Source organism: Tympanuchus pallidicinctus, unplaced genomic scaffold (assembly GCF_026119805.1).
Source record: "Tympanuchus pallidicinctus isolate F22 unplaced genomic scaffold, pur_lepc_1.0 scaffold3, whole genome shotgun sequence".
NCBI lineage: Eukaryota > Metazoa > Chordata > Aves > Galliformes > Phasianidae > Tympanuchus > Tympanuchus pallidicinctus.
Window position 1 is genome coordinate 52,637,079 of NW_026294747.1, and position 27,860 is coordinate 52,664,938.

At 42.6% G+C, this 27,860-nt stretch overlaps 1 protein-coding gene and 1 long non-coding RNA gene across 4 annotated transcripts in view; both read left to right on the forward strand.

Annotated features, from left to right (window-relative positions):
* Positions 1-681: 681 nt before the first annotated feature.
* LOC128086343 (uncharacterized) lies at positions 682-25,009 on the forward strand. Of its 3 annotated transcripts, none has more exons than XR_008209335.1 (5): positions 682-13,839; positions 16,634-16,777; positions 17,221-17,326; positions 19,161-19,213; positions 22,984-25,009. It is a non-coding gene; the product is annotated as an uncharacterized LOC128086343 (long non-coding RNA). The 3 variants fall into 3 exon arrangements; XR_008209336.1 differs by having other exon boundaries at positions 17,255-17,326; XR_008209334.1 differs by lacking the exon at positions 19,161-19,213.
* A 1,915-nt stretch (positions 25,010-26,924) lies between these two features.
* KCNH5 (potassium voltage-gated channel subfamily H member 5) overlaps positions 26,925-27,860 on the forward strand; it is a 151,143-nt gene continuing 150,207 nt past the window's right edge. Inside the window, exon 1 of the mRNA XM_052696097.1 lies at positions 26,925-27,053. Coding sequence (XP_052552057.1) covers positions 26,981-27,053 — 73 coding nt within the window. The 5' untranslated portion in view covers positions 26,925-26,980. The remainder of the gene's footprint in view (positions 27,054-27,860) is intronic.

Consider the following 27,860-nt stretch of genomic DNA (forward strand, 5'->3'; position numbering starts at 1 on the left):
CATCTGGTCCAATTCCCCTGCAATGCACAGGGACACCCACAGCTCCATCAGGTGCTCAGAGCCCGATCCAGCCTGACCTTGGGTGTCTGCAGGGGCATCTACCACGTCTCTGGGCAGCCCGTGCCAGTGCCTCACCACTCACACTGAAAAAAATTCTTCCTTATACCCCATTTAAATCTCCCTACTTTCTGTTTGAAACCATTTTCCCTTGTCCTATCAAAACAGACCCTAATAATGAGTCAAACCCCTTCCCTGCAGCTCCCCTATAGGTATTGAAAGGCTGTTATTTGGTTTTCCTAGATCCTTCTCTTTTCCATTTGATCCTTCTCTCCTGGAAATCTCAAGCTGCAAACCCAAATCTTTTTTAGAAGTAACAAAGAAAATAACAAGAGCACAAACCCCTCTGACAAATAAATCTGTCAGTAAGGAACTTACCCCTAAAACTCCTTTGGCCTTACATTCCCCATGTGTGATATTAAACTCACTCCTGCACCATCAACGAATCTAAATTTCGATATCTCAGGGATTGCAACAGAGCTTGGAAAATCCACAGATCTCAATTGGAACGTGCAGCTCACTGTGAAGGACCTCTTTGTCTCTGTCACACCCAGTTTACAGTTTACCCCCTCTGCATCGATCTGCAGCTGGGAGAGGAAAAATTCTGCTTAAAATGCAGACAATAAGCGTCTCTCCCCACCTAGTGGTCATTGGGAGATTTTTAATAGAGCGATGGCCTAAAGCAGGGGATTACCAGCACCGCGAGGGATGCATCTTGCTTTTTTTCCATGCCAGTACTGGGAAGAGATTATTGATCTTTCTTTTTGTGTCCAGCCGAGGTGAAAGCAGACAGGAGGAATTCTGCAGGATCCCTTTGTTCCTAATAGACTCATTAAAACATGAAGAGTGTAAGAAGCTGAACTGATGCTAGGAAAAGGTTGTAAGAAATGATGGAGTGGTGGATGCTCATGTTTCTTTACTCCATAATCTACCTGTTGTGGGTTTTGCAGTGAGTGAGAACAAATTTTATATGTGACTGGGACAGAAATGTCTTCATTGCTCGAATGTTTGGCCTAGTGGTGGGTAATCCCTTCTGCAAAGTGTGCAGAGTTGAGCGAGGGGAGAAGAATATAGAATTAAAATGCATATGTCTGTTAAGCAAAGCTGGTACTTTTCTAAATTTGAATAAAGAAGCAAAGAGATTAAACTGTGAAAGCAAATAGAATTGTGCGAATTATTCCCATGCTGGTGCTCAAAGGTGTTATTGGTAACATTGACAGAGCATGCATGGAGCAAAACAGCTTCACATGAGACATTCCACTACTTTCTGCTTGACTATTCGTACAGAGCTCACATGGCTGTTACATGGGGAATGGTCTTTCTGGGGAAGGCAGTGCTTCATTTACTACTCCCTTTCTAGAGCAAGGCCACACCTCGAGGGCTGTGTTCAGTTTTGAGCCCCTCGCTACGAGAAAGGCATTGAGTTCTCTGGAGCATTTCCAGAGAAGGGCAACAAAGCTGGTGCGGGTCTGGAGCACAATGGAAATTGTTCAAGAACCATGGAGACGTGGCAGTGAGGGATGTGGTCAGTGGGCATAGTGTGGGTGGACTGGAGGTTGGATGGGGTGACCTTAGAAGTCTTTTCCAGCCTCAATGATTCTATGAGACATATGAACAGAGCAGCCAAGTGTGCCTGCAGCCCCAGCAGTGCCTCAGGCTGCTGATGTATGGCTCAGCCTCAGGGCTAGAGCTCATCATATTTTCCATTTAAGCATTATTATTTTATAACTTTGAAATGAGGATAATGATATTTATCTTTCCGTGAACAATGCTTGGAAAATCAAAGACAAAATATAACAATTAAAGACTTTACTTGCATCAGAAGTGCTGGCTGAGGCTTGTTATCTGCAGGAATTCTGGGTTGCCCTTCCCTCTTTTAGACTGTATCCTGCTGTTCTGCATGCAGACAGGAACAGGGGACCCATGTCATGCTGTTGCTGTTTCCTCCAGTAAAGGAATTTAATGGAAGACTCTTATAGGAAATCCCTGTAGCTTATGGCTGTTGTTTTGTTTTGTTTGTTTTTTCCCCTTGAAAAAGAGCCTTGAATGCCAGTAGAGGTTGGTGGCCTTGCCTGTGGTAGGGGGTTGGAGCTTCATGATCCTTGAGGTCCCTTCCAACCCAAGCCATTCTATGATTCTATGATTCTGTGACTGACATGAGCCAAAAGGAGCTACTTTGCCTGGGGCAGGATGGCTCAGGAGAGACCAGCAATTCAGGCAGAGATTTGTGCAGGGGGCTCCGCTATCCTGCATCCTGTGATATCAGCCAGCTCCACCAAACACCCCAGGTACCTGCTCCCTTGCAGATGAGCATTCCCCTCCTGTACACCCAATTCAGGGAATAAGGGATGACTCATGTCCTCTGAGATTCCTTATATTTCTCCAGATAAACCAACCAAGCAAGAAGCTGATCTAATAAATCCTTTTAACTGTGATTTGAACTGCTCTGGGTTTCATGCTGGAGAGCAGATGGATGTTTCCCCTGGTAGAAAATGGGTTCCCATTGCTGTGAGTTTTTCCAGTGGACATCTGCATCTATCTGACAGAGTTTATTTTTAATAAAACCCTAAACTAGAAAGGGAATCTGAAATCCATGTGGCACCATGGGAAGGGATCAAATTGTCGTATAGATCAAGTGAAGAGGAGAAAGAAGTATGGCATTGGATCCCTATGTGCAACTGTCTTTCTGCAAGGTACAGTGGGATGATTCTGGTGTGCAAGAAGTACAAGTTAAATTTCTTCCTTCTTTCAAACCTAATTATTATTTTCTCTACTCTATAGAGACCTTTCATACTCTATCTTACACTGGTACAATAAAACAGATGGAGAGAGATGTGTATCTTCCCTCCATCTCCTTATCAATACCTTTGCACAATAAATAACAGGAAAACAGAGCTTGCTTGTCAGTGTTACAAGCTGTCCTTGCTTTCTCTAAACATACAGTCATACACATTTCAGTTTGTTTTGTTGCTGACTTCTTTGAAATAAATAATATGGGATGGAGCTGTGAACACACTGTCTCACTTAAGATCTTAAATCACAGATTCATAGAATGGCTTAGGTTGGTGAAGACCTTCAAGATCATCTAGTTCCAACCACCCTGCCATGGGCAGGGTTGCCAACCACCAGATCAAGCTGCCTAGGGTCTCATGGAACACAGCCTTGGGCATCTCCTGGGATGGGGCATTCACAACCTCTCTGGGCAGCCTGTTTCAGCACTTCAACTTAAATAAAGATTGCTAAATAAGGTCTTAGTAACAGTCAAATACAGCCTTCTTGCTTGAGGTCATCTGCTTGCTCCTGGAGTTTTACTTTCTGTCATTAACATGAGTAATGAAAACAGCGAGCACAACTGAGCACAATGGACCCTTCAGGATCCCCAAAGCAATATGCTGTCAGTTTGAGGACAAACTGTTGGGATGTGCTTTTGTGGGCAGGTACCCATGGAAACCAGGTTTTCCCAGCTTGTCATGACTGAAGTCAAGATATCCAACTTTCACCCCTCCTCCTTTCTCAGTGATATTGCCAGAGAGGGAAATGAGTTTGGATTTGGTACAGTGTGTTCCTGATGCATGCATTCTGGCTTTTTTAAATCTCTTTACTTTCCTCCTGCTGTTTATAAAAGGATTGTTTAATAATTTGCTCTAGTCTCTTTCCAGACTGACAGTTTCATGGTTCCCCAGATTCCCATTTTCCACCTTAAAACTGGTGAGGTACTCTCTTTACCCTTCTGGTATGCAGCACAAGTGATTTCACATCAAGAAGAAGCAAGATGATATTGCATTATGACAACAATTCTGAGTCACTGTGAGGACTAGTCAAGAAAACAACAGTGATGGGAAATGAGTGTATCAAATAGTTTGGGAGTTTTGCTTCTGGTATTTTGGTGTTCTGATATTTAGTGCACAACTCTTCACCTCCACCTTTCCACCTCCTGAATTTAACTTTTCCAGCATGCTTGTGATTGCCTGAATATATGTATAGCATGCAGCTTCACTCGTATCCACATTAATCCCCCATGTTCAAAACTAGGAAAGAAGCCCATAGTTTAATAAAAGATGAATCATCTTCCCAAGCAGCTTATTGGGAAGAAATTTCTATTTTTTCTCTGACATTGTGTTATTGACTTGTTTTGGGGGATTAGATACTGGGACACACCACTTCTATAAACTTGTTCAATAAGCTATATAAGGCACAAATATTCCGCAAGAAAACTTTACTTTTCTTGCTGCTGATAACTATATCCTTCTTTTATTATTCAGAGCATGAGACAACAAAGCAAGAGGAAAGTCCAGAAGATACCTGGATCATTAATAATTGTATTAATAATACGGTAAATAATTATATAATGATATAATTTTCCCTTTTTCTGTCTTTGTGTTTATGGGACACAATGTTTAAATCCAAGTGCATCGATGTTTACAGTGATTGTTTCTCACAGCTTAGAACATTAAAGTTCCAGGAGATTCCGTCATTCCCAAGGTAGTTAATTTCAGATCTAACATCCTGATATGTAACATCGCATGAAATATTCACTTATTTAAAGCTGAGCAGGCATTGTGATGGCATTGCAGTTGTTGTTGACTTGCAGAAGAATGTTCCTCTTCTTACAGTGCAGAACTGTGGCTCACACCTCACCCCTTGCTATGACATCTAGGTCCTTTGCATGGGCACACAGGACAAATCAGCATGTTGAAGAAACAAAGGGATGACTGAGTTGCTGGAAGTGAGAACACAGATAATTGCTTGTGGGATCAACACTTTAATTAGACATTGTCTCCTCCTTTCCTTCATACCATGAGATTTTGGTCACTTTCTCTGGCAGTAATTATCTTCCTTTACACACTGCATTTCTGCAGTGCTTTTCCATGGTACAGAACAAAGCATTTAAAAACAAGAATTATTTTTTTCTCCTCAGTACTAAAGCAGCTTCATCATATTCCCAAGTCAAATATCTCAATTATTTAAAGCAGATCTCTTCTTCATTCCTTCAGTATTCGTCAGCAGAAATTAAGTTGGCAGAGAAATGTCATGACCACATAGTCCACTTTCCATACTTCCATTCCTGAGAGCTCTCAGTCAAGTGTCTGCTATTGAAGAGTGACTGCAGCCAAGAGTAGAAAGTGCTGGAGATGCTAAAAGAGAGTTTGGTGGGACAGAAGGCAGCTTGGTGGCTGAGGTGGCGGAGTAAGATTTGACTGTTGGGTCACTAGAAAGACAAGTCCTCCAGAATAACCAATCTGCATTCTGGTGTGTCAAACATAAATGGATGGAGAGCAGCTGGAAAATGAAAACACACATTGGATCGTGGAGAGGTGACTGAAGGGTAAGCCCAGAAAAAAATTCATCCACTGCTTTGTGTATACATTAAAGCTGCAATCTAGTCCTTGGCCACAGATGGAAATCCATCAGGCTGCTCCCAGGGCTCCTTTCTGGGGCTAAAAATGCTCGAGTTTGTTTGGTATCTCTTGAAGACTAAGAGGCAGTGCCAGATAGGATAAAAATTAAAATAGGATACATTCAAATGCTGACAGGGTGGTGTCTGAGACAGAATGTGTTTGAAAAGAGGAAATGAGAAATACATCTAAAAAAAATAATGGATATTGGCTGAAGGCTCGAGGGAGAAGACTATACTGACCCAGTACTGGGTGCTGTTTCACTGGCTTCTTTTGTGTTCACTGAGATGAATTTGGCTCAAATTACATAAATGACAAAAACAGATCAGAAGATAATTATCTATGTTATTTGGACAGAGCCTTGCTTCTGGTGGTTGCTGTTCACAGCTAAGGCTCAGGAGTGGTTTCATAATACAACTACCAAAAACTAATAATGCAGGTGAATTGTTTTGCACCTAGTGTAGAGGAATATTGTAAAACCTCCAACAATGTAGCTGGTAAATCTATGTTCATTTTAAAGTTCCAGATGGTTTTAACATTAACTCTGATTTTCTGAACAAAACTGCCTCTAATACAACATCCTCAGAATATCTGAGTTTGAATTGTGGTTGTCTTGTCACTTGTGATGACCAGGGCAGGCAGTTTCCTCTACTGTTTCAAAAAGTGTGATATACAGTTTTGTACTGTGCACCAGGAGCAGCAAAATGAGAGCCCAAATTAAGTCAGGAAGAGGCAGTTCTGGGTGCTGTGTGAGGATGGGGCCCAGATTTTGTTAACTGCTTTGCACTGAAGGAAACTATCACCTTAGCAGTGAAACTGCTGCTTTGCATGTTATTTGGCAAGTCTCCCGACAGTTCCTACAAATGATCTAAACTCTTGACACTGTCTGTCCAATGATGATTATGCACTGGGATTTTCTGCTCTCAGCCCCTGTTTTCTACGTGCACTTAATATTCTTGGCTGATGCCTGGGGTCTTGGTAGGATTGAAGGTGAACTTCCTTTCAGCTTACTGAGTTTGGAAAGATAGTTCCCATGGGAAGGGGGGCGGTGAGCAGAAAAGATGAGACTGCAGAGCAGCATGCCCTCGTTTTCCTTCTTCAAGGCTTTCTCGGGTGTTCAGTGGGATAGGGAAAGCTCTCATGTAGCCTTTCAAGAACACAGTATTTTTCATCATTCAAGCACTTCTCCAGCACCTAGAACTGTGGGTGTGTATTACACACATCCAGGAAAGGGCTTTCAACAGATTTCCTGATTCTCTTGTTCATGGACCCCAAACACCTTTCCCACAAAAGAAGGGTTTAGTGGAAACTTTCCTTTGCAAAATTCCTGAATGCCTTTTTGCCTTTCTGACATCAGTTTACAGGAAAGCACTGCATGACCCTTTGTAATATTAGGAAGTATTGTTGACTAATGTGAATGACTTGTGTGTTACTTTAATTTCTAACCTCAGCTGAAAAATGGCACAAATGATTGCATGGAGACCAATAAATTGCTATGGTGGGGCAGAACAGCATGAAGAGGTCACAGAGCTTTCAAAACCTGAGTTGTAATGGCCAAAAATTAAAACCTCAGGTGGAAAAACAAGAGAAATTTCCCAACGGTGCATTGTACCACGCTTTTGAAAAATGCATGTGAGGAGAGTCAAAATCCCATTAAGGAGGGTTGTTGGAACATGGCTGAAGGAACTTCACCGAGCAGCACCCACCCTGTACATAGGTCCATGGCTCATGGCCATTGCAAGTGCGTCTGATTTTGTTCTTGAACAGTGACTGCTGAACATCTTAATCATTACTTAATTCAGGTTATTGTTAAATGATTTCTTCTCTGTCTTTTCTCTGGGGAAATGTTAAATTATTCTTTTTTTTTTTTCCTCTCTTTTTTTTTTTTTGCCCATCTGTCTATGGTGTTTTTCTCTTCCTGGAAGAAATCCAAGTTCTGTAATTAAGGCACTGGGAACAGTAAGAGGTTTGATCAGTGGATAAAACATAATTATACTAGATCTGTGACTCTCACTGCAGTAAATATTTTAACACCTTGGGCCAAATCCTCCATTAACACAAGCGGAGTTACTGGAGATCAAACTGTCTTACGCCAACTGGGAATTTGTGTAAAACTGCACAGACTACTCCAGGCTGGTGTGTGGGAAAACATTGAAAAAAAAACACCTAGTAATTACCTTAGTAAGATGATGAAGTTGCAACACTCTGAGCCCAAGAGACTGTTCAGATGAAATATGCTGGATTTTTTTTTTTTCCTTTTTGTTTGGCTTGGTCACTCTTTTTGCTTGGTTGGTTTGTTTTGGTTGGGCTTTTTTGTTTTTTTTGTTTTATATCCTGTGACATACATTCGTGATTTTTTTCCTCTTGACTCTTTTTGAAGATCCTGAAATAGAATTATGTCTGTATGGGTAATGTTTTCAAAACGAATCTCTTTTACTGCAGTGTTGATTACACTCTGTTTTCAAGTTCAGTTGTGTGTATTAATTAGGCAGTCGCTGTAACTTATACCTTAATTGTTGGGCTCAGGTGAGGTTATGTGGTAGAAAGATTTTAGACACAAAAATTGCAGAGATTGTTTTGGAGAATAGCACCAAATTAACTGAATAATTCCTAAATCCCACTGTTTCTGGATATCTTATTAATCTCCTGATGAAGTCCAGATCCTATTTCCATGCCATAGCTAGTAGCAATCACAATTTCTGGCCTTCCTGACCCATGGAAATGCTGTAATGGGATATCAGCCATGTCCCCAAAGGTTCTCTCTGGCTGTGGGCCTTGGGGCAGCTTGACTTTAAGTATTACTCATTGGACCTTCAGAGTACCAGATGTTGTCCTGCTGACTCCTCACCCCTCTGGGTGGGTTGAAGGCTATAGAGGGACATGCAGGAAAACTGTGTGCCACAGACATAGGAAAAGAAGAAATTCTGGGTGGAACAACCCCAGGCAAGGCTATGGAAAATTACCAAGAAGACTACAGATGAACCATAACACAGCCTGAGAATCTGTCCCTCCCCAGGCTGTGTTGACAGTCCTTTTAGCTAGTCAAGGCTTACTTCCTAAAGAATTTCAAGATGTTACTGCTGAACAAATAAAGAACTTGGTGAGAAGATGAACCTCGTGGCTGTGCCAGACCTCTCCCTGCTGCTGTTGCCAGGTAAAGGGGCCTAAATGTTTCCACAACTGGAATCTTTGCTGCAATAAGCGAGCTGAACGATCAGCTTTCTGCCTTGTCACAGGTGGATTATGAGGCTCAGGATCATGCTTAAAGGTAGTGATAAGATCTTATAGAAAAATGAGTGTTTAACTCATTGGGGAAGCAACTTCTTCCCATCGTACATCAAGCAGTTATTTGCAGAAATGACCTGCTGGATATTTTTGGGAGTGTTCACCGTTTGACTGCATTTCCCTCTGCGGGAATTGTTCAGAAACCAGAAGGAAACGAAAGCAAGACCAAAAAAAAAAAAAAAAGGAAAAGAGAGTGAATTTAAGGCCATGGAAGTCCTATGGCAATTCCTTCTTGCTGAAATTTCTTCTCAGAAAGAGCGGTGAGGCATTTGAAGAGGCTGGTCAGGGTGGTAGTGGAGTGAACATCCCTGGGGATGTTCAAGAAATGTGGAGATGTGGCACTGAGGGACATGATTAGAGGGCACAGTGGGGATGGGCTGGGGTTGGACTGGGTGATCTCAGTGGTCTTTTGCAACCTTAATCATTCTATGAAATTCTGTGCAAGGGTTCTGCAGCAAAGGCAGCAGTAGTCAGTTGGCAACAGTTTTTAGCACAAAAGAAGACACAAATCTCTCAACGTGTCTTGCTTCAAAAGCAGGACAAACAACCTAGTGTCTTCCAAGCAATGACACTGTGACTAACACTAGAGAGCTTAAAGAAAGCATTGAATATAAATATAACGTGATTACAATATGAAGAAAAATAACCTCATTAAAACAGTATGTTCCCAGCTGGATTCTTTATGAAACAGAGGTTCCAGAGAGCTAAGGGTAAAAAATGAGTCTATAATCCTTCATGTATTAAGATATAATGACTATAATACAATGAATATAATATAATACAATGTGTAAGGTCTTACTTTTGTTCTCCAAAAACAGGGCCCAGGGCTCAGCTGGCCCTTCTGGTGGCTTCTATCCTGATGTGGAGTTGACGTGAAAACCCTTACCTCAGTTTATGTCTGCACTGTGTGTATGATCAAAGAGTGAACCACAGTGATCTTTAAAGTCATCAGAAGGCCGCATATGTATAAAAGAATTATTTCATTATGATTCAGAAATACCAAAAGCATCGTTTCCCTTCAAGGTTTGCCAGTTCATTTGAAAGAAGACGTAAAGGATGCATCTGTGCAAAGGTTTGGAGTTACGCAGCTGCAAAAGAGGGAAACCAGTTGTTTATCCTTTCAGAAGTCTTGCATTTGTGAAAGTAAACAGTGTGCAGATTGAAAAAGATGTATCCCATACCATACAATGGTGGCTGTCTACATCTAGCTGTGAACACTCACACAGGAAAGCAGTTGGCTCTGGCCATGAGCTTTTGGAAGCAATAATGAGAAAAGCTCACGACAGCACCAACATATCTATAAAAAACAGTGATGTTCCTATAGAAATATGCTGTAGTTAACTGTAGTTAAGTACTGGCCAAGAGAAAATACTCCCCATACAGATTTCTTGATCTTGTTTTCAGGCAGGGGAAAACAATTAGGAGATATTCTCAGGCATGAATTATCTTTCTTTGGACCAAGTGGCTTTTGTGAGCTAGGAAATCTATTGCCCAACTATGGCAAGAGGTTTTTTTTTTAAAAAATATTATTTTTTTGCCATTAAGCTCAGGGACTACTATAGGAACTTGCCAGTAGGGGGTATAGAAAAGAGAACTGTTATTTCCATGTTATTATTTGTATATATATCAGTTAGCTCTTTGCCTGTTGTTTGGCATGGATCATTTTTGTTTTGTTTTAGTGGAAGCCACGAGCATCAAGAATGAGATTTATTATACTTTTTCTTTTCTTTGAATCAGTCTTGAAGTTGGCTGCTACCCTTAGATTAGCTATTGCAAACAAATAAAGATTTCAGTTTAGATATTTCACTCAGGGTTCAAAAGCCAACTAAACAAAGTCATGGAAAAAGAACCTGAGAAAGGGCATTAAGTGCAAAGAAATCTCTTCTTTAGGAAGCTTCTGAAGTGCAAAGTATCACAGCTTTGGAGGGTAACCTGGATGATATCTACACATATCTGCTCTGTTTTTGTATATATGTTCTTGGCCAGCTATGGAAACAGAACACTTGGTCTTTCATCTGAGGTAGTATCTCTTTTTTTGTCCTCATATTCCTTTTTCATGTCATAAAAATACAATGGCTTTGCTGCTTCTGACACCTTTTCTCAGCAGCCAAAACTCTGATGTGTGGAGCTGCACTGGATCCACATTATAACAGAAAATAAGACTGCCTCTCTAGCTTGTTGATATGGTAATCTGTATGCCAAAGGTTGTGTGTGAAATGCAAAAAGAACAGGATGCATTGAAATGAAAAGAGGCAGAGCAATTGGGAGCTTCGCTCTTGTCTCCTGCTGTCTCCCAATTGGAAACTGTCACATTTTATAAGTAACCATTACAAATTGAAAGGACATCTCATAAAACCTTATGAAAATCCCTTTAAAAGACTAATACCAACTCACACATTTCATTAAATAGCAAACAGAGCAGTGAACCTTTTGTGGTTGGTTCTAGTCCTATGACCTCATAGGACTTTGCTTTGCCTTTCTCCTGATGAAATCCCTTGCAAGAGATGAAGAAGTTGCTTTAATATACCTGGTTTAATCAAGCTGCCCAGACAGTCAATTTTCACCTCTGTTAGGGAATGAGAAACATCCCTGCTTCCCTTCTCATTGGCCTCAAGTGCCATTCTGTCACGCATGGCCCTCAGACCAGGTAAGTGGGAAGAAGTACATGGTGGCAGCAGTCCAGTGGAAAGTCTAATGAAATGGTTCAGGCCACTGCAGCACTTACACGGGGTCATCTGGTGACATGTCTTGGAAAGCATCATACAGTAAGAGCCAGTGTTGTGCCCCTGGCCAAACAGGCACGGTCTGTGCTACTTCAGCTTGGTACAACCAAGTCACTTTGGTACAGTGATAGCAACACAAACAGCACCTCCACATGTAATGCCACACAGGGTTTCATCTGGCTAAAGAAGTACACAGCTATGGGTTAGGAAATAAAAGATCTCTCCAGAGAGGGCTAAATAATCCTGTTTCACTGCACATATAGGCTCCCATCCTTATGTGATGCTATTTGAATTAGACCTATTTATGTCAGTGGTACTTGAGTGGTGTATTTGTATGTTGGCTTGTGTTAGTTTAACTGGAAAACATCCAGCTAATCCAAGAAGTCTAGATAAAGCTATAGACTGTTGTTTCTCTTCTAAATTTCACAGCAATTTCAAGTCAAAAACCAGAGAGCAAATGAAAAAAATATCAAAAATTTTGAAAAAAACCTCCACTTAATCAAAAAACCTTTAAAAAATGAAACCTAAGCAGATGTGTTGCTGTAATAAGTGACTTGAGTTAGTTACAACAGGTTTGAAGAATTCCAGAAGGACATGAATAATGCTCCTCTTATTTTACACCAGCATTCTCCAAACAAATTCACTGTTTTTTCTATTTTTATTAAGATCTTCTATGTTCCATTATAGACATCTTCTCAGCAGAAAGCAGTACTCAGCCTCTGCTTTCAACAGCCTAGGCAGAATTGTGTGCTATTGTTGATATGCTGCTCCTGGAAAGCAGTCAGAAACAGGAGATGTCTTGCAGGAATGTGGAAGACATCATATGTCTTGGAGCTTGGTGGGTTTCTGGCCAAATTTACGTGGTCCAGGTTCATATTACTTTCATAAAATCTGCCCTTTGAGAGACTCCTAGCTAAGAAACCCGGAGGAGATTGAAAATCAATGTAGAGCAGCATCACCCTTGCCTGTAGGTTCTGAGTTATGTGCGGCCCCCTAGATGAAGGAAAAAGCTTTAGGTATCCCTATGAACCTAGTGAAAATGTCTCCTCAATGCAAAGCAGCTGTGAAAAGCTAACAACAGCAAGTAAGCTGCGTTAACAAGGGAATAGGGAGTAATACAGAAAATCTGGGGGCCTGACAAGTTAATCAGAGCTGGGCAGCAGCTTAAGAAACCTTAGAAGGATACAAAACAGAGCAGCTCAAATAATTTCTACCAAGAGCTGCTGGATAGATTTAAGTGCTGGAGGCAGTTGGGTCATTTCATTTCCAAGAGGACAGCAGGTTGTATGTGAATGCTGGCAAGGAAATGGAAGTTGATTTGCAATGCTACAGCTTGGGGTGATGTTTTGCTCCTGTGCATAAAGGTCAGCTCCTGTATTGCTTAGGGAGATTTATGGGGCTGAAAAAGGTTTTAGGAAAATGAAGAGAAGAGGTTATTTTCTTAATGAGGAGATAAGAGAAACAAGGCAAAATGGGAAACTTTTGGAGCCGTGTGAGAGGCATGTGGGGACCTTTGTGGAGATAGGCCAGTGGAAAAGTAGATGTTTGGAGGCTGAGGAACACATTTTGTAGCTGGTCCTCCTTCAGTAGGAAATAACTGCATTAGACCTTGCCTCTTGGCTTCTGGGAAAGGTGAACGTGGGAGTGCTGCATTGGATGCCTGGCAGAGCCTGTCAGTAGCACATAAGCATTTTCAGGATTACAGAAGGCAAAGAGAGCATAGAAGACAAGTGAATGAGCATGGATGTCATAGAGAACCAGATTGTGAAGCAGTGTGACAATCTCCCTCAGAGCTGGGAGCCCATCATAGCTAGGATGGGATAATGTCATTATCTGATGCTAAGTGCAAAGGAAATGATAGAGGTTATTACTATGAGCAAGGCTTCAAAACATAAAGATGACTTGGAGCTGCAGGGTATGAGAGAGGAAAAGAGTTAGTAGGTGGAAGGTGGAGCAAAGGCAAAGAGAGGAGAAGCTGCGAGGAATCAGAATTGCAGCTATTAATTTTTACATTGAGTCTCTGTTTAGAGTTCAGAGGGTGGGATTAGTAAAATTGCCACGTTTAAAGCAGAGGTCACTCTACTTTTCAGCTGTAGGTGAAATTCAGCCTTACAAGTGAAGGCAGTGGAGCAACTGGAGGTGCACCTGCTTATACTGTGGTTAAAGATGCTCTAATCTCTTTTAAGGCTGCTCCTCACTGATGTGTCTCTTCACTGATCTGATTATGCCAGCTCATGAATCACTGTGATGTATTTACATTTCTAAACCATATTATGCTTTGCCTGAAATCTTTGTGTAATTGGCAATCAGTATTACTCATTGCATACAACATGAAAGAGAGAAACGCTTCCTCCTTTGGAAAAGCAACATATCCTCAGGTGAGTGTACAATTTCATTTAATTATAGAGCAATTTTCAGAATTCATTGAGTTTCTCTATCCACTTGCAAGAGATTTAAAAAAAAAAACAAAAAACTGAGACAAAAAGAAGTCAGAGAACAGCTATGTAAAAACAAACAAAGACATTAAAAAACAGTCTGTAAATAGAATTATCTGTTTACAGGAATATAAAAATATAAATGACCTGCCGATTCTCCAGTATTGGTTTGCATTCATTGTGCTATTTCTTAAAAGGCAGTCTATGATGCCTCATTACCTGTAAGGAATTGGCAGGAGAATCATAGAACCACCAAGGTTGGAGAAGACCTCTAAGATCATCCAGTCCAACCGTCTACCCACCACCAATATTTCCCACTAAGCCATGTCCCTCATTACAACATCTAACTGTTTTTTGAACGCCTCCAGGGTCTGCGACTCCACCACCTCTCTGGGAAGCACATTCCAGTTTCTGACCACTTTTTTGGAGTATATCCTAATGTCCAATCTGTTGCAACTTGTGGCCATTTCCTCCAGTCCTATCTAATTTAGTTGAGAAGACATCCTTTCATAAAAATTGTTATTACACTTTGAAGCTGTTGCTAGGGCAGGTAAAGTATTTCATTGTTGATTCAAACCATATCTCAGAGTAAAGACTTCCCTCACCTAAATGCTAACTGGCTGTTCTGGCTGCGTGTCCAGAGTTGACTGAGCAAGAAACCAGTTTCCTCCCTGTATGTGTTACTGACTTCAAAGTTGTAGTGCTTTTATTATACTACATGTTAATAAAGATGCAAATGTTATTTACATATCTATCAGTCAGTGTGAAGCTTCCAGTAATAAGATGAGAGAGAGAGAAGTGATATCAGAAAAGGAAAATAAGCTGGTCTTAGGAGAAAAACCTTTGTTTGGAGTGTGTGTGTTACCTCTAATGTTGAAGGGCTCAGCTGACTCCGGAGCTTTTTTTTCATTTTCCAAACATGGATTTCTTCAACAAGAGAAAGGGATGTGATAGCTCACATGAGAAGACTAAGGCATGGGGGAATTGTTCATATTACGTGAGTTAGGGTGAAATTTTAGCTCTTGACAAATGAAGAGGATTGAGATCAAGGACTGAGCTCAGGGTCACAGGTGATCCTAAATTCTCCACCAGAAGAGGCAGGTGGAGGATTTATGCCTAAGAAGAAAGGAATTTAAGTGATGAACAGCTTAGATTGGAAGGGAGGTGAAGGACAGCAAAAGGAGAGTGGAGGCAAACTTATCCTGTGGCAGCCAGGATGGTTCAAGGGCTCAGGGAGGCAGCAGAGCTTGGTGGTGTCAACCAACACCTACATTTGCTGTCTTTTGCACAGTCTACAGGACTGGGTTCTGGAGTCAGCTGGAAGGCAGCTGAAATCTTGGGAACAAATGTTAGGAACTGATGTAACCAGGACAAGAGAATGGTTTATGAGGCAGACAGTTTTGCTTTCCTGCATACATCGTTCTGATCATATAGTTTTTGATCTTGTTGGCAAAAATCTGCCAGCAGGAGGCAACAATATCTGTAAGGAAAGCTTTTTTTTTTTTTTTTTTTTTTTTTTTTTTTAAAGATGTCTCTGTTAAATCTGCATGTTCTTGGAGACTAAGAGACTAAGGAAAAACAACGTGAGTAAGAGCGTGTGGGTGGGAAAACTGAAGATCTTTGTTGGGTCCTGCAATGGAGAATACATATTTTGATGTGAAACAGTGATGACAGGGAGGATTTAGAGGGCTTCAAAGCAAAAGCATCCAGGCAGTCACTCCTGCAGGACTTAAAAACCGTGCGTTGAGACAAAGACATTTGTACAGCAGAGCTTGAAATTCAGATTGAGCAGAGAGCGATCCAAGCTAACTTTGAGCATTCTGCATTTCACTTAATGTCATTAAGGACTACATAAGTTTTTCTACTGTTGTCTTGCCTCATGTGCTGCTTTTCAGGTGTTTCTTTGCTCTTTCTTTCAGTTTTCTTGAGCAGTTACATAGGTTTGTAGAGTATCATGTGCTTTTTAAGCTTTTGTTTGGTTCGATTCTCCTTCTCTCCCTTCAGTCTAAAAGGCAGAACTTGTTGGAATTTGTTAGCGATATGACCTTGCATTATTTTGAAAGCTTTACTCTTCTTTTCTTCACAGTCTTAGGGCTCACAAAGGACTACGTACAAGGATTAACATTATGTTCCTCAGTGCAGAATAAAGTCACACTGAATTACGCAACTCTCTTACATCCAGATGCTTTTCTCAGTGTCTCCTCTCCTACTCCTGATGAAATTCCTTGAATTTGTTTTAAAATGACATGAAGCAGGAACACAAGAAAGAGATTTGGTGATATTTGTGCTCTATAAAATGTTATTTCATGGTTTTTTATTCTATCCAAAAATAATACTGGTTCACAAATAGCTCAGCAGAGACACCTGTGTATCAAACAGACAGCAAAGGAATACTGTTAGCTAATTAATGATTCATTAATGAATGTCTGAAGAATCATCTAATACAGGATGCTTTAACTTGAGGGCTGAGAGAAAACTACATTTACTTTTGATGAAGGAATTACTGGGTGTTTCAAAGTAGTATCTGCAATGAGACTGCCAGATTTGAGTATGGTTGGACTACATGATCTTAGTGCTCTTTTCCAAACTTAATAATTTTATCATTCAAATAAATGCGTAAGTTTTGCTTCCTAGCTGCCCATGTTGTAGATCCTGAATTTCAGCCATGCCATCTTTCTTCATGTACTATTGAGGAACCCTGTGGTGTACTGCAGTTCTGGCACAGCTTGTCTTTCAGAGATCAGAGAATGAAGAGATTTGGAGTTCCAACTTCATTTTGGCCAAACTCGGTAGAGGGCTGAGGTGGCTCAAGGATAGTGCTTGGAGGCTCTGCTCACCAACATTTGCTCCAAGGGTGCAACCAGCTGCCCCTCTGATCCAGGTAGGATGAGTGCCAGGTGACTGAATCAACACTAGCTCAATCTTTTATTTGGCCAACTGTGGAAATAATAGTAAATAACATGTAAATAGGACTGGTTTTCACAGTGCTGCAGCAGCAGCTTGTCCCCATTGCAGCATGGCTGATGGGTGGGTTCTACTTGAGGGGATTGATGCCCATGGAGAGCATCTCCATGTCACTATGAAGACAGCCATTGTGGAGGTGTGGAGAGACAGCTCCAAGGACTTTCCACAGTCAGGGGAGTGTTGGTACCTCTGGTCTCAGATGGCAGTGACACTGAGGCTGGGGGGCATTGAGGGGCTCACAGGTGTCAGGGGCTTGATGCAGAGGCCTGCAGATACTTACAACTGGCATGAGCTGAGCTGGGTGTTTCCTGGTGCCTCCTGCTACTCCCTTGCATTTTAACATTGTCTTATCATCAACAGTTCTTGTTCCTCTCAGTCTTGCCTCTGTCCTCAGGTCAGAAGCATGCCAATGGCATCAGGATTAGGACTGTCTCCCCAGTGGGGGGCAACTGCTCCAGAAACGAAGGTAAGGGAACAAAATGGGATTTTTTGCCTCCTGCTGTTGGCTGTGCTGTGAAGCTACAGCGTAATGCATGAAGTCACTCAGGCTCTGGGCATTTCAGCCTTTTGCACCATGGAAACCAGATGTGTGTCCAGGAAGAGGCTGGCATTTGCTGATAACCAGCCCTGGGCCACCTTTCTGATGAAGCCTTTTTTTTTTATTTTATTTTATTTTTTTTTTTTATTTTCTTCTAATAATTCCACATTTAGGATGCAGGGACTACAGACAAGTTGGCCAGTTGAAGAAGCCGTTCATTCTCACTGTGTTTCTCCTCAGGAACTATCAAAATATGTTACAGAAAGCTTTAAATACCTGATCCCAAACTCATATTTTGGCTTTCCTAAGGCCTGAGGCTCCAGGCTTTATGGCTGCAGGCTGCCATGTGTAGTTCTGTGCCTCAGGACAAGTTATTACAGACCATTCCTGTGCGCAGACTGGAAAGATTCCCATGCACTGGGATGTGGCTACTTCCTCATGGAGGAGGTGACAAATGCCTCCAGGTAAACCTGAAGTACAATCCATGGGTCCATGTAAGATTAAAATGTTCTGTAAAATGCCTTTGTTGGCAGTAGGAGACCGAGGAATCCCTATGTGCATACGCTGTGTATTTAGCAACATATAACCAACAGGGGGCATTAGGTTTATGCTGATTAAATGTGTATTTCGACTTGGAGCAGAGAGAAGTCTTTACCTTGCTTGATTGAAAGCAGCAAGACTGGAATCCTTCATCCTGTAAATAAGTAGGATTAGGCCCTGTTTTTCCAGAAGATTTACAATTAGAAAATGCATAAGTCTCTTCTATTTCCTTTGTCTAGCTTGTGTTTATCTTGAGATGAAAATGAATACGACTGATGTAATTAAAGATCCAGATGATTTCTGTGTGGCGTGTAGCTCAAAAACCACTTGAAAAATCTAAGTGTTTCTGGTGTAAATTGATTTGTACTGATGATTTCCAGTCTTTTAAGCAGGAATTAATGTTAGGCAGCAATTACATTTTTCTGACAGGAGTCAGATGGAGCATTAGAATTAGCTGCTGCTCTTCATTATGGAAGAAAACTTTGTTCAAGTTATTGGGTTACTGAATGCAAAGGACTGTAGTGAGGAGCCACAGTGTGAATGTGAACTGTGGTCTCTGGAAATGAAAGTAGTATTTATTACAGAGATAATTATGATGGCTACAACCACTCCTGTACGTGGTTCACTTCATATACGTTTTGAGGGAGATGTGGTTTTTGATGTTTATGGCACAGATTAAAGAAGAAGCTTTTCCCTCTTCACACTTTAAAAACTGCAGCCTTCTCTGTGCTGCTGCCATGCTCAGATGGTTACGTACACCTTTAAGTGAAGTGCTTTCTACTGTCTAGAGTTAAATCAGGCTGGATTTGAAAATGTTAATGCTGAGAACTGCTTTCATAAAGATACGTCCAAATGAACTGTTGGCTAAAAATCTGCCAATGCTGTAAGTTTTGAGAAGTTGATTTCATTACCTGCCTTCCTTTAAAATGGGTTTCAAATAACCTAATAGCTTTAATTTCCTCCATAGTGAAGTAGCAGTTATGATTTTTTTTGAAGTGAAGTAAACAAATGAGCAACCTACAGCAGCAGCAGTGCTTTTGCTTGCTGGTGTATCTGGGATGCTGTGAGCAATTCTGGTCCCCCACAGTCAGATAAGAAAGATTCTAATTGGATCAGTGCCACACAGCATCTTCCTTCCCCTGAGCCTCTTAATAGGCCTATCATAATAGAAAAAGCAAGAAGAGTCTGGTTCTTTTTTTTTTCTTTCTCATTTTTTACCTAGCAAGAACAAAGGTGAGAGGGACACAACTGCACACAGCCAGTCCAGGAGCAGAGGTAGGAGCTTATGAAGTGAGTTGATGAAGCATCATATTTTTCCTTGAGACAAACAGATACAACTTCACGAACCAGTTGATGAGAAGGGCGATCTGAAGACGGTACCTGAAGTCAGGACAGATGGGTACTTCCCATGTAATCTCCCGAATGCTAAGTCAATACAGTCAGTGACTTCTGCACATTGCCCAACCCAAATCTGTCCTATCTTTAGGGGGAAATGTGTAGTGGTGGCATTGCTGAAGTGCCCAGGTTGCTCACATTTGCTACTTCAAGTGATCTTTGGAGGGAAGGCTGTGCTGCTCTCCCAGCTGAGGCACCACTTGATAAAATCAAAAATATCCTATGTTGGTAGGCATCCACAAAGATCACCGAATCCAAATCCTAGCTCCACAGAGGGCCACCCAACAATCAGACTGTATGTATGAGTGTTGTCCAGATGCTTCTTGACTTCTGGAAGCTTGGGACCATGTCCAATGCTCTGGGGAGCCTATTCCTTGTCCACCACCCTTTGGAGAAGAACCTCTTCCTGATAGCCAACCTGACCCTTTTCTGAATGAAGCTGATACATGTCCACTGTGTAAGGGGGGGAAAAGTCTATCCTGTTGCAGAAGAACTTTTTTCCATTTGGGTTTCCTGCATAAGAGGATGAATTGGAAGAGGTCATAGTACATTCTCCATCCCCACTGGCTGGAGGCATTTAGGAGCCAGGCACAAATGCTTGCTTGTCCAATTTGTTGCTGCTTGGGATTTCTGACTTCTGCCTGCTTGCTTGTTGGATCCTGGAAGACAGCTCTGCATTGCTGAGCATGTTGTGGGAGGCATACTTGTGCATGGCTCACAGATGTGCCTGTCAGTGCTGCATCCACACTGCTTACTTGACATGTTTGTAGTCTTAAGGAAAGTAACCAGATCATCTGGAAAGATTTTCTTTGAAAGTTGCTTGGTAAATGCCTTAGAACATCCTTCTTTCCTGTAAAGAAGAGTTCAGTGTCCTTAGACTTAACTCGGCTTGAACTGCATTTTACACATCTGTTGGACTTGCTTGTGTTAGTGAAGAGTTCTGTTATTCTATGTACCCAATAGCCCAGCAAACTGGGGACATCTTTTCCATACTAATCAATTAGTCATCTAAGATGTTCCTGCTTTCCAATGAAGTGCTGGAGTAGCAGTTGTTGCTTGTTACGAAAAGTTTGTATGTCAGCAGATACTGTTACACTTTCTGCAGAGCCAGCAGCAAACCCAAACCCTAATCAAATGTAATGTGAGAAAACTGTGCCAGTGAGTTGATGGGTTGAGATTAACCGTGCTAAAAAGAGGCAATTGCATAATAAACTAATTCCACAATAAGCTTTTTTTTTTTCCCCCAAACTTTTCTGAAGAGTCAATATTATAAACATACCAGCTTAAGGACTTCTTTCTGCTTCTCTGAAAATCAATATGGAAGCTTGCATGGAATTAATGTGAAGAAGGAAAAGGAGACACACCCTGAACCAGGACAGTTGAACTGTGCATAAGCTGTGTTAGCACAAGGCTCAATGCGAGACTGCACTGGTGCGAAAGCATTGAGCTGAATTAGGTGTTTACTGGGGAATATAAGTTGTGAGCTTGCAGATATTTTGCCGTAAGAGATAGGAAAAGGGACTCGCTAATTAGTGCTTTTCCCCCCCCTTACTGCAGTAAGACATAATTTGAGGACTAACATACATGGCAGAGCAATGTTCAGCTGCCTTCTGGAATGGCATGGGTTATCAGCTCCTCTGCTACGTGGTGCATCCATGGGTAATTGGTGTTGCTATTTATAGGCTGAAGTGAACGTTTCTATGTCAAACTGGTCTCTGTGAAGAGAAAGGTTTGAAGCAGGCATGCATCTGGTGTCATCCTTCTCTGTCTGAAAACACCTTTGGGGCAGGAACATGAGGCATCTGACTGGTGGTAAGAAGATGATCTGGATCTGATTGTTGGCTCTGCACTGATGTTATTTTTGTTAATATTTTTCACAATTGCTCTCTTATAGATAGAAAGTTCAGACAGAATACTTTTTTTTGCCTATCTTTTGACTAGTTTAACATACAGGCACACATACATAGACGTCAGCACCTTAATTGCTGAAAGTTTCTGGCTTTCCAGCAATACAAATCCTAGCAAGCATGCTTAAATTCAAAATTTACCCCTACCCCCTGCTGAATTCTAATGACAATTGCTACAAAAATTCATGGCTGAGTTAAGTCCCATTCTAAGTAATTTTCTTCTCAAAGATGATTTTTTTTTTAAAGCAATTGTAAGAAAAGCAGTTTAAAATTGAAAAACCCATTGCTCTTAACTGCATCATTGTTATTGGAACTCTTTACCCAAAACATACAAAATGCTCAACTTATACAGCCAAATTAGAAGTAAAAGCTAAGCTGTGATTAAATCATTTCCATTGAAGTGTATAATTTTCAGGACAATTTAATACCATCCATTCATGTTGATATTTCAGCTGCCAAAAAGTCGTCTTTTTTTTCAGTGTACTTCTCTAGTGTATAGCCTTTAAGATCCAGAGGCATCCTGTAACAGTAGGAGGGGACGAAAACAGTGCTGGGGTAGCTTTGAAGAAAGCTTTTATGGAGCTCTTGCCCATTTTGGATGAGGCTCCAGGATGTGATGTGAGCCTTATAGAGAGATGAGGTAATGAAGGTGGGAATAACTTTTGGTGACTCAACCAAACAAGACCCCATATCAGACATGAAGTCACAAGATTATATAGAATTCCAGATTTACCTTTAAAAAAGAAAAGTTTTTTCCCCTGGGAGTCCACAAATAAAGCCTGTTAGATGATAATCTATGAAGTAATTCATGTCTGAGTCTGCAGGAAGCCTGAAAACCATCTCTGATGTAGGCAATGGCTCCATCATCCAGCAGGGTGCTTGCTTTCCTCCTGTTCCTAATGGGAGACTGTGGGTAAGGAAAAGTATGGCGTGTTTGCACCTATTCATTTATTAGCACCTCAGTTCCCTGTTGGTGAAATTGGATCTCAAAGGAGAATATTATGGTTTTGGTGGGCCTCTGTTATACTTTCACACAGTATTGCCTCCCCCAAATCTCCATTTCTGCTCTTAGGATACTATTTTTTGAGTATCCAGCCAATACTGTGACTGGGATTTATTGCCAGTTCAAGTAGTCCAAACCCTTCTGTGAGGTGTTTTTATATCTGGATGCTGTTTTGAACTACTTTGAATGCAAAGCATCTCTTCAAAGATACAACTGTGAATTGTTTTCCATCTGGAATCCTTACTTTTGATGATTCAGCTGTTGGCTGAAATAACCCAAAATGTTGGGTGGTTTGTTTGTTTGTTTTTTGTTTGTTTGTTTGTTTGTTTGTTTTGGAGCACAGGAATTCTCTGTAAATCTATCTTCACCTGGCTGTTCTTTCAGGCATTACTCATTTGTGGAAAGGAATATTTTCCCCTTTAAAAAAAAAAAACAAACCCAAACATTTCCTCCACGAGGAGGAAATCTGTTGTGTTTTTTTTGTTTGTTTTCTGTAATTATTCTGTATTCTGTAATTATTCACTCTGTAATGTCAGACCAAAAGTAATTGGCTTCACTCACTTTTTTTCTCAGGAAGGAATCTAGAAGGTAAATACCTACAGAACCATTTATACCTCTGACATATGTGACTGCATCCTACCTACTGTTGTCTCCCACCTCACTTATTGATCAGCTGCAAGCTGCTGTCCTATGATACTTGATCTTACTGTTGGTTTTGTTGTTTGGTTTTCTTTTTCTAGGTTAACTCAGAGGACTCTTTCTTCCTCTCTTTTCCAAGCAGGAATTTGAGATTGCCATCTTCTGTACCCTAAAAGTCTCAAAGATGTGGAAAACTTTCGCTCTTCTCACAGCATCTTATTCTCTGGCCTCAAATGTGCTGCAGCATCTGCAAAGTCTTCCTTGCAGGATTAGAAATAAGAACTCTGTGCCCTTGAAAGGAAGGAAGCTTCCTCGAAGCCCACAGGAGTTTCAGTTCGGACCCTGCAGCCTCTCCCTGGTGTTGAGATAATGGACTTAAAAAGTTTGAACATGAAGTTATAAGTGTTACATGGGCTCACTTTAGAAGTTTTGGGGGCTGCTTGTGATGGCACAGTTGGACTGATGGTAACTGAAGCACAGACTTTGCGGGTGAAGGAATGTGAAAAACATCATTCATAAAATGAGACCATTTTACAGTGCTGTTTTTTTCTCTTACTCCCCTCAAGGATCAGATTCTGGTTTAAGGGAAGCCTATGGTAAAATCATAGCATTATAGAACCATAGAATGGCTTTGGTTGGAAGACACCTTAAAGATCATCCAGTCCCAACCCTCTGCTGTGGGCTGGTTGCCCCCCACCAGCTCAACCTGCCCATGGCCACGTCCAGGGCCTTGGGCACCTCCAGGGATGGGGCACCCATAGCTCCCTGGGCAAAAATAGAGCTTCTCAGACAAGTACTCCAAAATGAGGCAATACCTATCTGATGGCCTCTTCTGCCCCAGTGTCTATTTACTGTGACAGTTTTTGGTTACATTCCAAGTAATATTTTGTATGTGAGCGCATACATGCCTCATGCCCACTTGCTTGCATCATCTGTCTTTAGCCTGTTACAATTTTTTGGGGCGTGTGTTAGTGAAATCAAAAGGTATGAAGAAATAAAGCAAGATGTATAAGAAGCCTCATGCTACAAGTAAGTTCAGTAATGCTTAAATCTGATACAGGGATTTTCCATGAAACTACAGAAGATTCTCAAACCTGTTTTCTTGCACTGTTTTATTCTCTGGCTATTTCCACAAACCTGTGAGAAACAGGCATTTGGAGTACTTTAAATGTTTCTCCAGCTCAAACAATTCTATGAATTCAGTGGGCGCTGGACTCATAATCTTCTAACAAAGTGGGACTCCTTTGCTCTTGGATATCTCAAGTTGGACACTCACAATTACCAGATGATTCTGACCTTAATCTCACTGTGCCCCAGTTTCCTGTCTGATCCCTTTATGACAAGGAAAAAGGCAGAAGTTCACTGATGCCTACCAAGCACCAGGAGATTAGTGAAGAGCACCATGAAGAAATTAATTCCTCCATACTTGAGTGGAGTTTGGCTGGGGTCCCGGCAGTATGGCACAGGGCCATGTTGAATGAGAAGTGTGAAGGAGAAATACTGAGCATTGCATTCACTGAGAACCATCCGGAGTGCATCCTAGATGTACAGCACACAGGAAGCCTGGATTCTTCCTGATTCCTGGGTGCTTGCCTCAGCTATCCACATCTGTCTGAATGCTGTATCTTCATGCAAGTTCTGCATCCCTTTGCTTTTGCACTGCCAAAGATAGTAAGGGATGGGAGCTCCATAACCTCTAGGTCAGGTTGTCAAGACTTACCTGTGCAACACAGCAGAGAATGAAGAATTCTCACTGGTGCCAAGTCAGATACCAGCAAGTACTTTGGCTCTGAATTTTTGTCAATATTTTCCATCAGTTTTTATTTTTATACCAAAGTAACAACTTCTGTCAAGGTTGTATTGATTTCCTGTCTGTCAAACCAATTCAAATTTTGAAAAGGGAACAAAACAAAAGATGGAGAAAAAGGAAAGAAATTATAATGTAATCCCTCTGCCCACCTCTTTTTCCCCTCACAATTATTCTTTCTTGCTATTACTAGCTGTTAACTTGGCTATCATCAGCTGTTAAATACTCTACATGCAGAGGTATTTCCTCCTTTGTGTAGTCTGCAGTCCCAAAAAACAATGAAGGAATCCAGACACATCTTCTGGCCGCATCTACCATAAGCTCTGAGCTCAGATTTCATCTGAATGGTGAAGGTACAGAAGGGGCAAATTCTCCTGCAGCCAGCATGCCTCAGACCTCTCCCTCTGGCACCTGTTTGAGCCTCTATTTCAGCAATATACCCATAGGTGGTGAGATACTGGAAACCAAACATTGCTGGCTTTGGAGATCACTGTTGGTTGGTTCACATGCTTGAATGGCTCAGGCCATTGGGGCAGATGATCAGAGCTCAGTGTCTGACCTACACTTCTTCTAGGAGCCCCCTGAGTCCAAGGTGATGATTCTTCTTTCATAAATTTGTGGGAAATACATGCTGTGGAGAAGAACTGTTTTGGAAATATTTAGTACTCCCTGAAGTAAAATAACCCTGTCCTGTAGGTTCGCATTCAAAGGGTCAGCTCTTTTCCAGATGGACATGAGCTGTGCAGTGTGTGCTGGCTGTGCTTTTGCTGTGTTTGCTGATCTGTGCACATGGGGCATTGGGCTTTTTGTAGATGTAGTAGATGAAACTGGGTAAAGCCCAGAGTATTGGACATGATGGAGACATTTAGGAGAAAGGGTCAACAAGAAAGGGGTTGATGTGTAAATAAAAAGGCGTGTGTCTAAGCATGGGAGATTTCAAAACAAGGATGGGAATTGAGTACAAGAATTCAAATTGTGTGGAACAGAGGAAACAGGTGAGCAGAAGCCCCAGCAATGCTGTACAGAGAGATCAGATGCGTGGTATTGCCTGTACACAGATATTTTCAACGTCTGTGGCTCATCTGGGTGGCATGAAGGTGCTGTCCACCCACCAGCCACCAAAGCCAGGTTTCCCTGTATGAGGCAGAGCTCAGCAGCAGCATCGTTCCACCCACTGTAGTGGAGATGCTCCTGTCTGCATTTGTTAAAATGAAAGCAGAACCAGATCTCAGCTGGCAGCAGCAGCACTCCTGGCTCTAGGACTAGAACCGCTGCTCCTGCAGCAGCTCTTGGTGAAGCAGAGCTCTTCAGCTCTAAGCAGGGGTTGTGTGACCTCAGCACAACTTTCTGGACCAGGGCCTAAGTATGGGAAGGATGGGATGCTGGAGGCAGGCAGCAGAGTGCAGCACATCGGCTGTGCTCCTGCCCTGGCACGCATTGCCTAGGCAATCTAATAGCTACTTGCCATTGCCTTCTACGATCCTTCCTATTCTGTAGTTGTGTGCAAAGTGAGCAGAGGCAGAAGAAGTAGGTGGAGAAATTCCTTTCGGGATTTTGCTAACCATACCTTCAAGAGGCAATGTTCGAGCAGACCGTGGCTGGGGCAGGAGTCAGCGACAGCCGTACGGCGGTCAGCGCGCTATCTGCACTGACTCATCTGCTCCGCCGAGGCTCCAAAGCTGCCTCCCTCTGTCTCTCCCTCGCACCTGCTTTCCCTGGAAAATGGAGGAAGCCCCCAAAACTGGTTGATGGATTCATGCAAGGCTTTTTATACATTTCAATGCACACGATGATCAGTGGGCAAAACACACCAGGCTTCAATTTTGCGATAGAACATTTAATGATCCGTTTGCCCCCGCTGGGAACACGGGAACGCCGTCGTAAAAAAGCAATTTCCAGATGAAAATCTAGCGGTTCGACGTTCTCTCGCTTTCGGGCAAGGCACAACTTCCCAACGCTTCCTCGCAGACCCCATCTCACCCTCGGCAGGCAGCAGTCCCGCGTGTGGGAGCCCCGCTCCGCTCCGCCCCCGCTGCCCGTCCTGGAGCGGCCCGGCTGGGCGGACGCGCAGGCGCAGGGGGGCGCGGGCGGCGGCGCTCGGCGGCGCCGTGCGCGGCGGGTCCCAGTCCGCGCTGCAGCCGCCGCGGGGGCGCCACTACCATGAGCGGCCGCGGCCGCCCCTGCGCGACTCACGGGCACCGGGCGCACCAGCCGCCGCCGGCCCCCCCCCGACGTCGCCGCCGCCGCCGCTGCCGCCGCGCACCCCCGGCCCCCGAGCCCGGCGCTGCAGGATGCCGGGGGGCAAGAGAGGGCTGGTGGCACCGCAGAACACCTTCCTGGAGAACATCGTCCGGCGCTCCAGCGGTGAGAAATCCCCTCCGTCCGTCCGTCCATTCATCCCTCCATCCCTCCGTCGGTCTGTGCCGGAGCGGCGCCTTCAAGAAACGGCTCCGCCCGCGCTCCTGCCCCGTCCCCCCTCACCTCCGACGTCTCCGCGCAGCGGGTTCGGAGCGGGTTTGCTAAACCCTTCCTGAATATAAGGACTCGTCGTTCGCGTTTCTGACATTCCCTCCACTCCTTCGGGTCGGGTTTTCTTTCTCTTTCTTCTTTAGTTCTCTAAGAATTGGCCTTGCGACCGTTTTCAAAGTCTTTTTGACACTTTTAAGTGCGTGGCAAAGGTACTGAGGTGAGAGAGTGACTGCAATTTGGGGATGGTCATCCCGTACAAATCGGTGAAGAACCGCCGGCAGCTGCTCCTGTGCCCGGCGGATGCTCACGGCACTGATTTAGAGCTGCAGGAACGATTCTCTGCTGCCGGAGTTCGTTTCACCCTTTCAGTAAATTGCAAAGCAGTGGCAAAGAGCACTGTGCACAGCTCCGGTAAAGTTACTTGGTGGCTGTGGTCCGTCTCACAGAGTTGGGTTGATGGTTGGGTTGGTTGATCTTAGGGGTGTTTTCTGACCGTAGTGTTGGTGTGTTGGTGTAGGTGCTGCTTTGGCCAAGCCTTGTGCTGCTTCCATCTCTTTTCTAAGCTGTTTTTTGTTCGGTTTTTTTTTTTTTTTTTTTTTTTTTCCTTCACTGGCACTGCTGAAACACAAGTGCTTGCTCAAATGTCATTTGCTAAAAAGACCTCAACTTTGCATCTTCTGAAAGATTTCTTCTTGAAGAGCC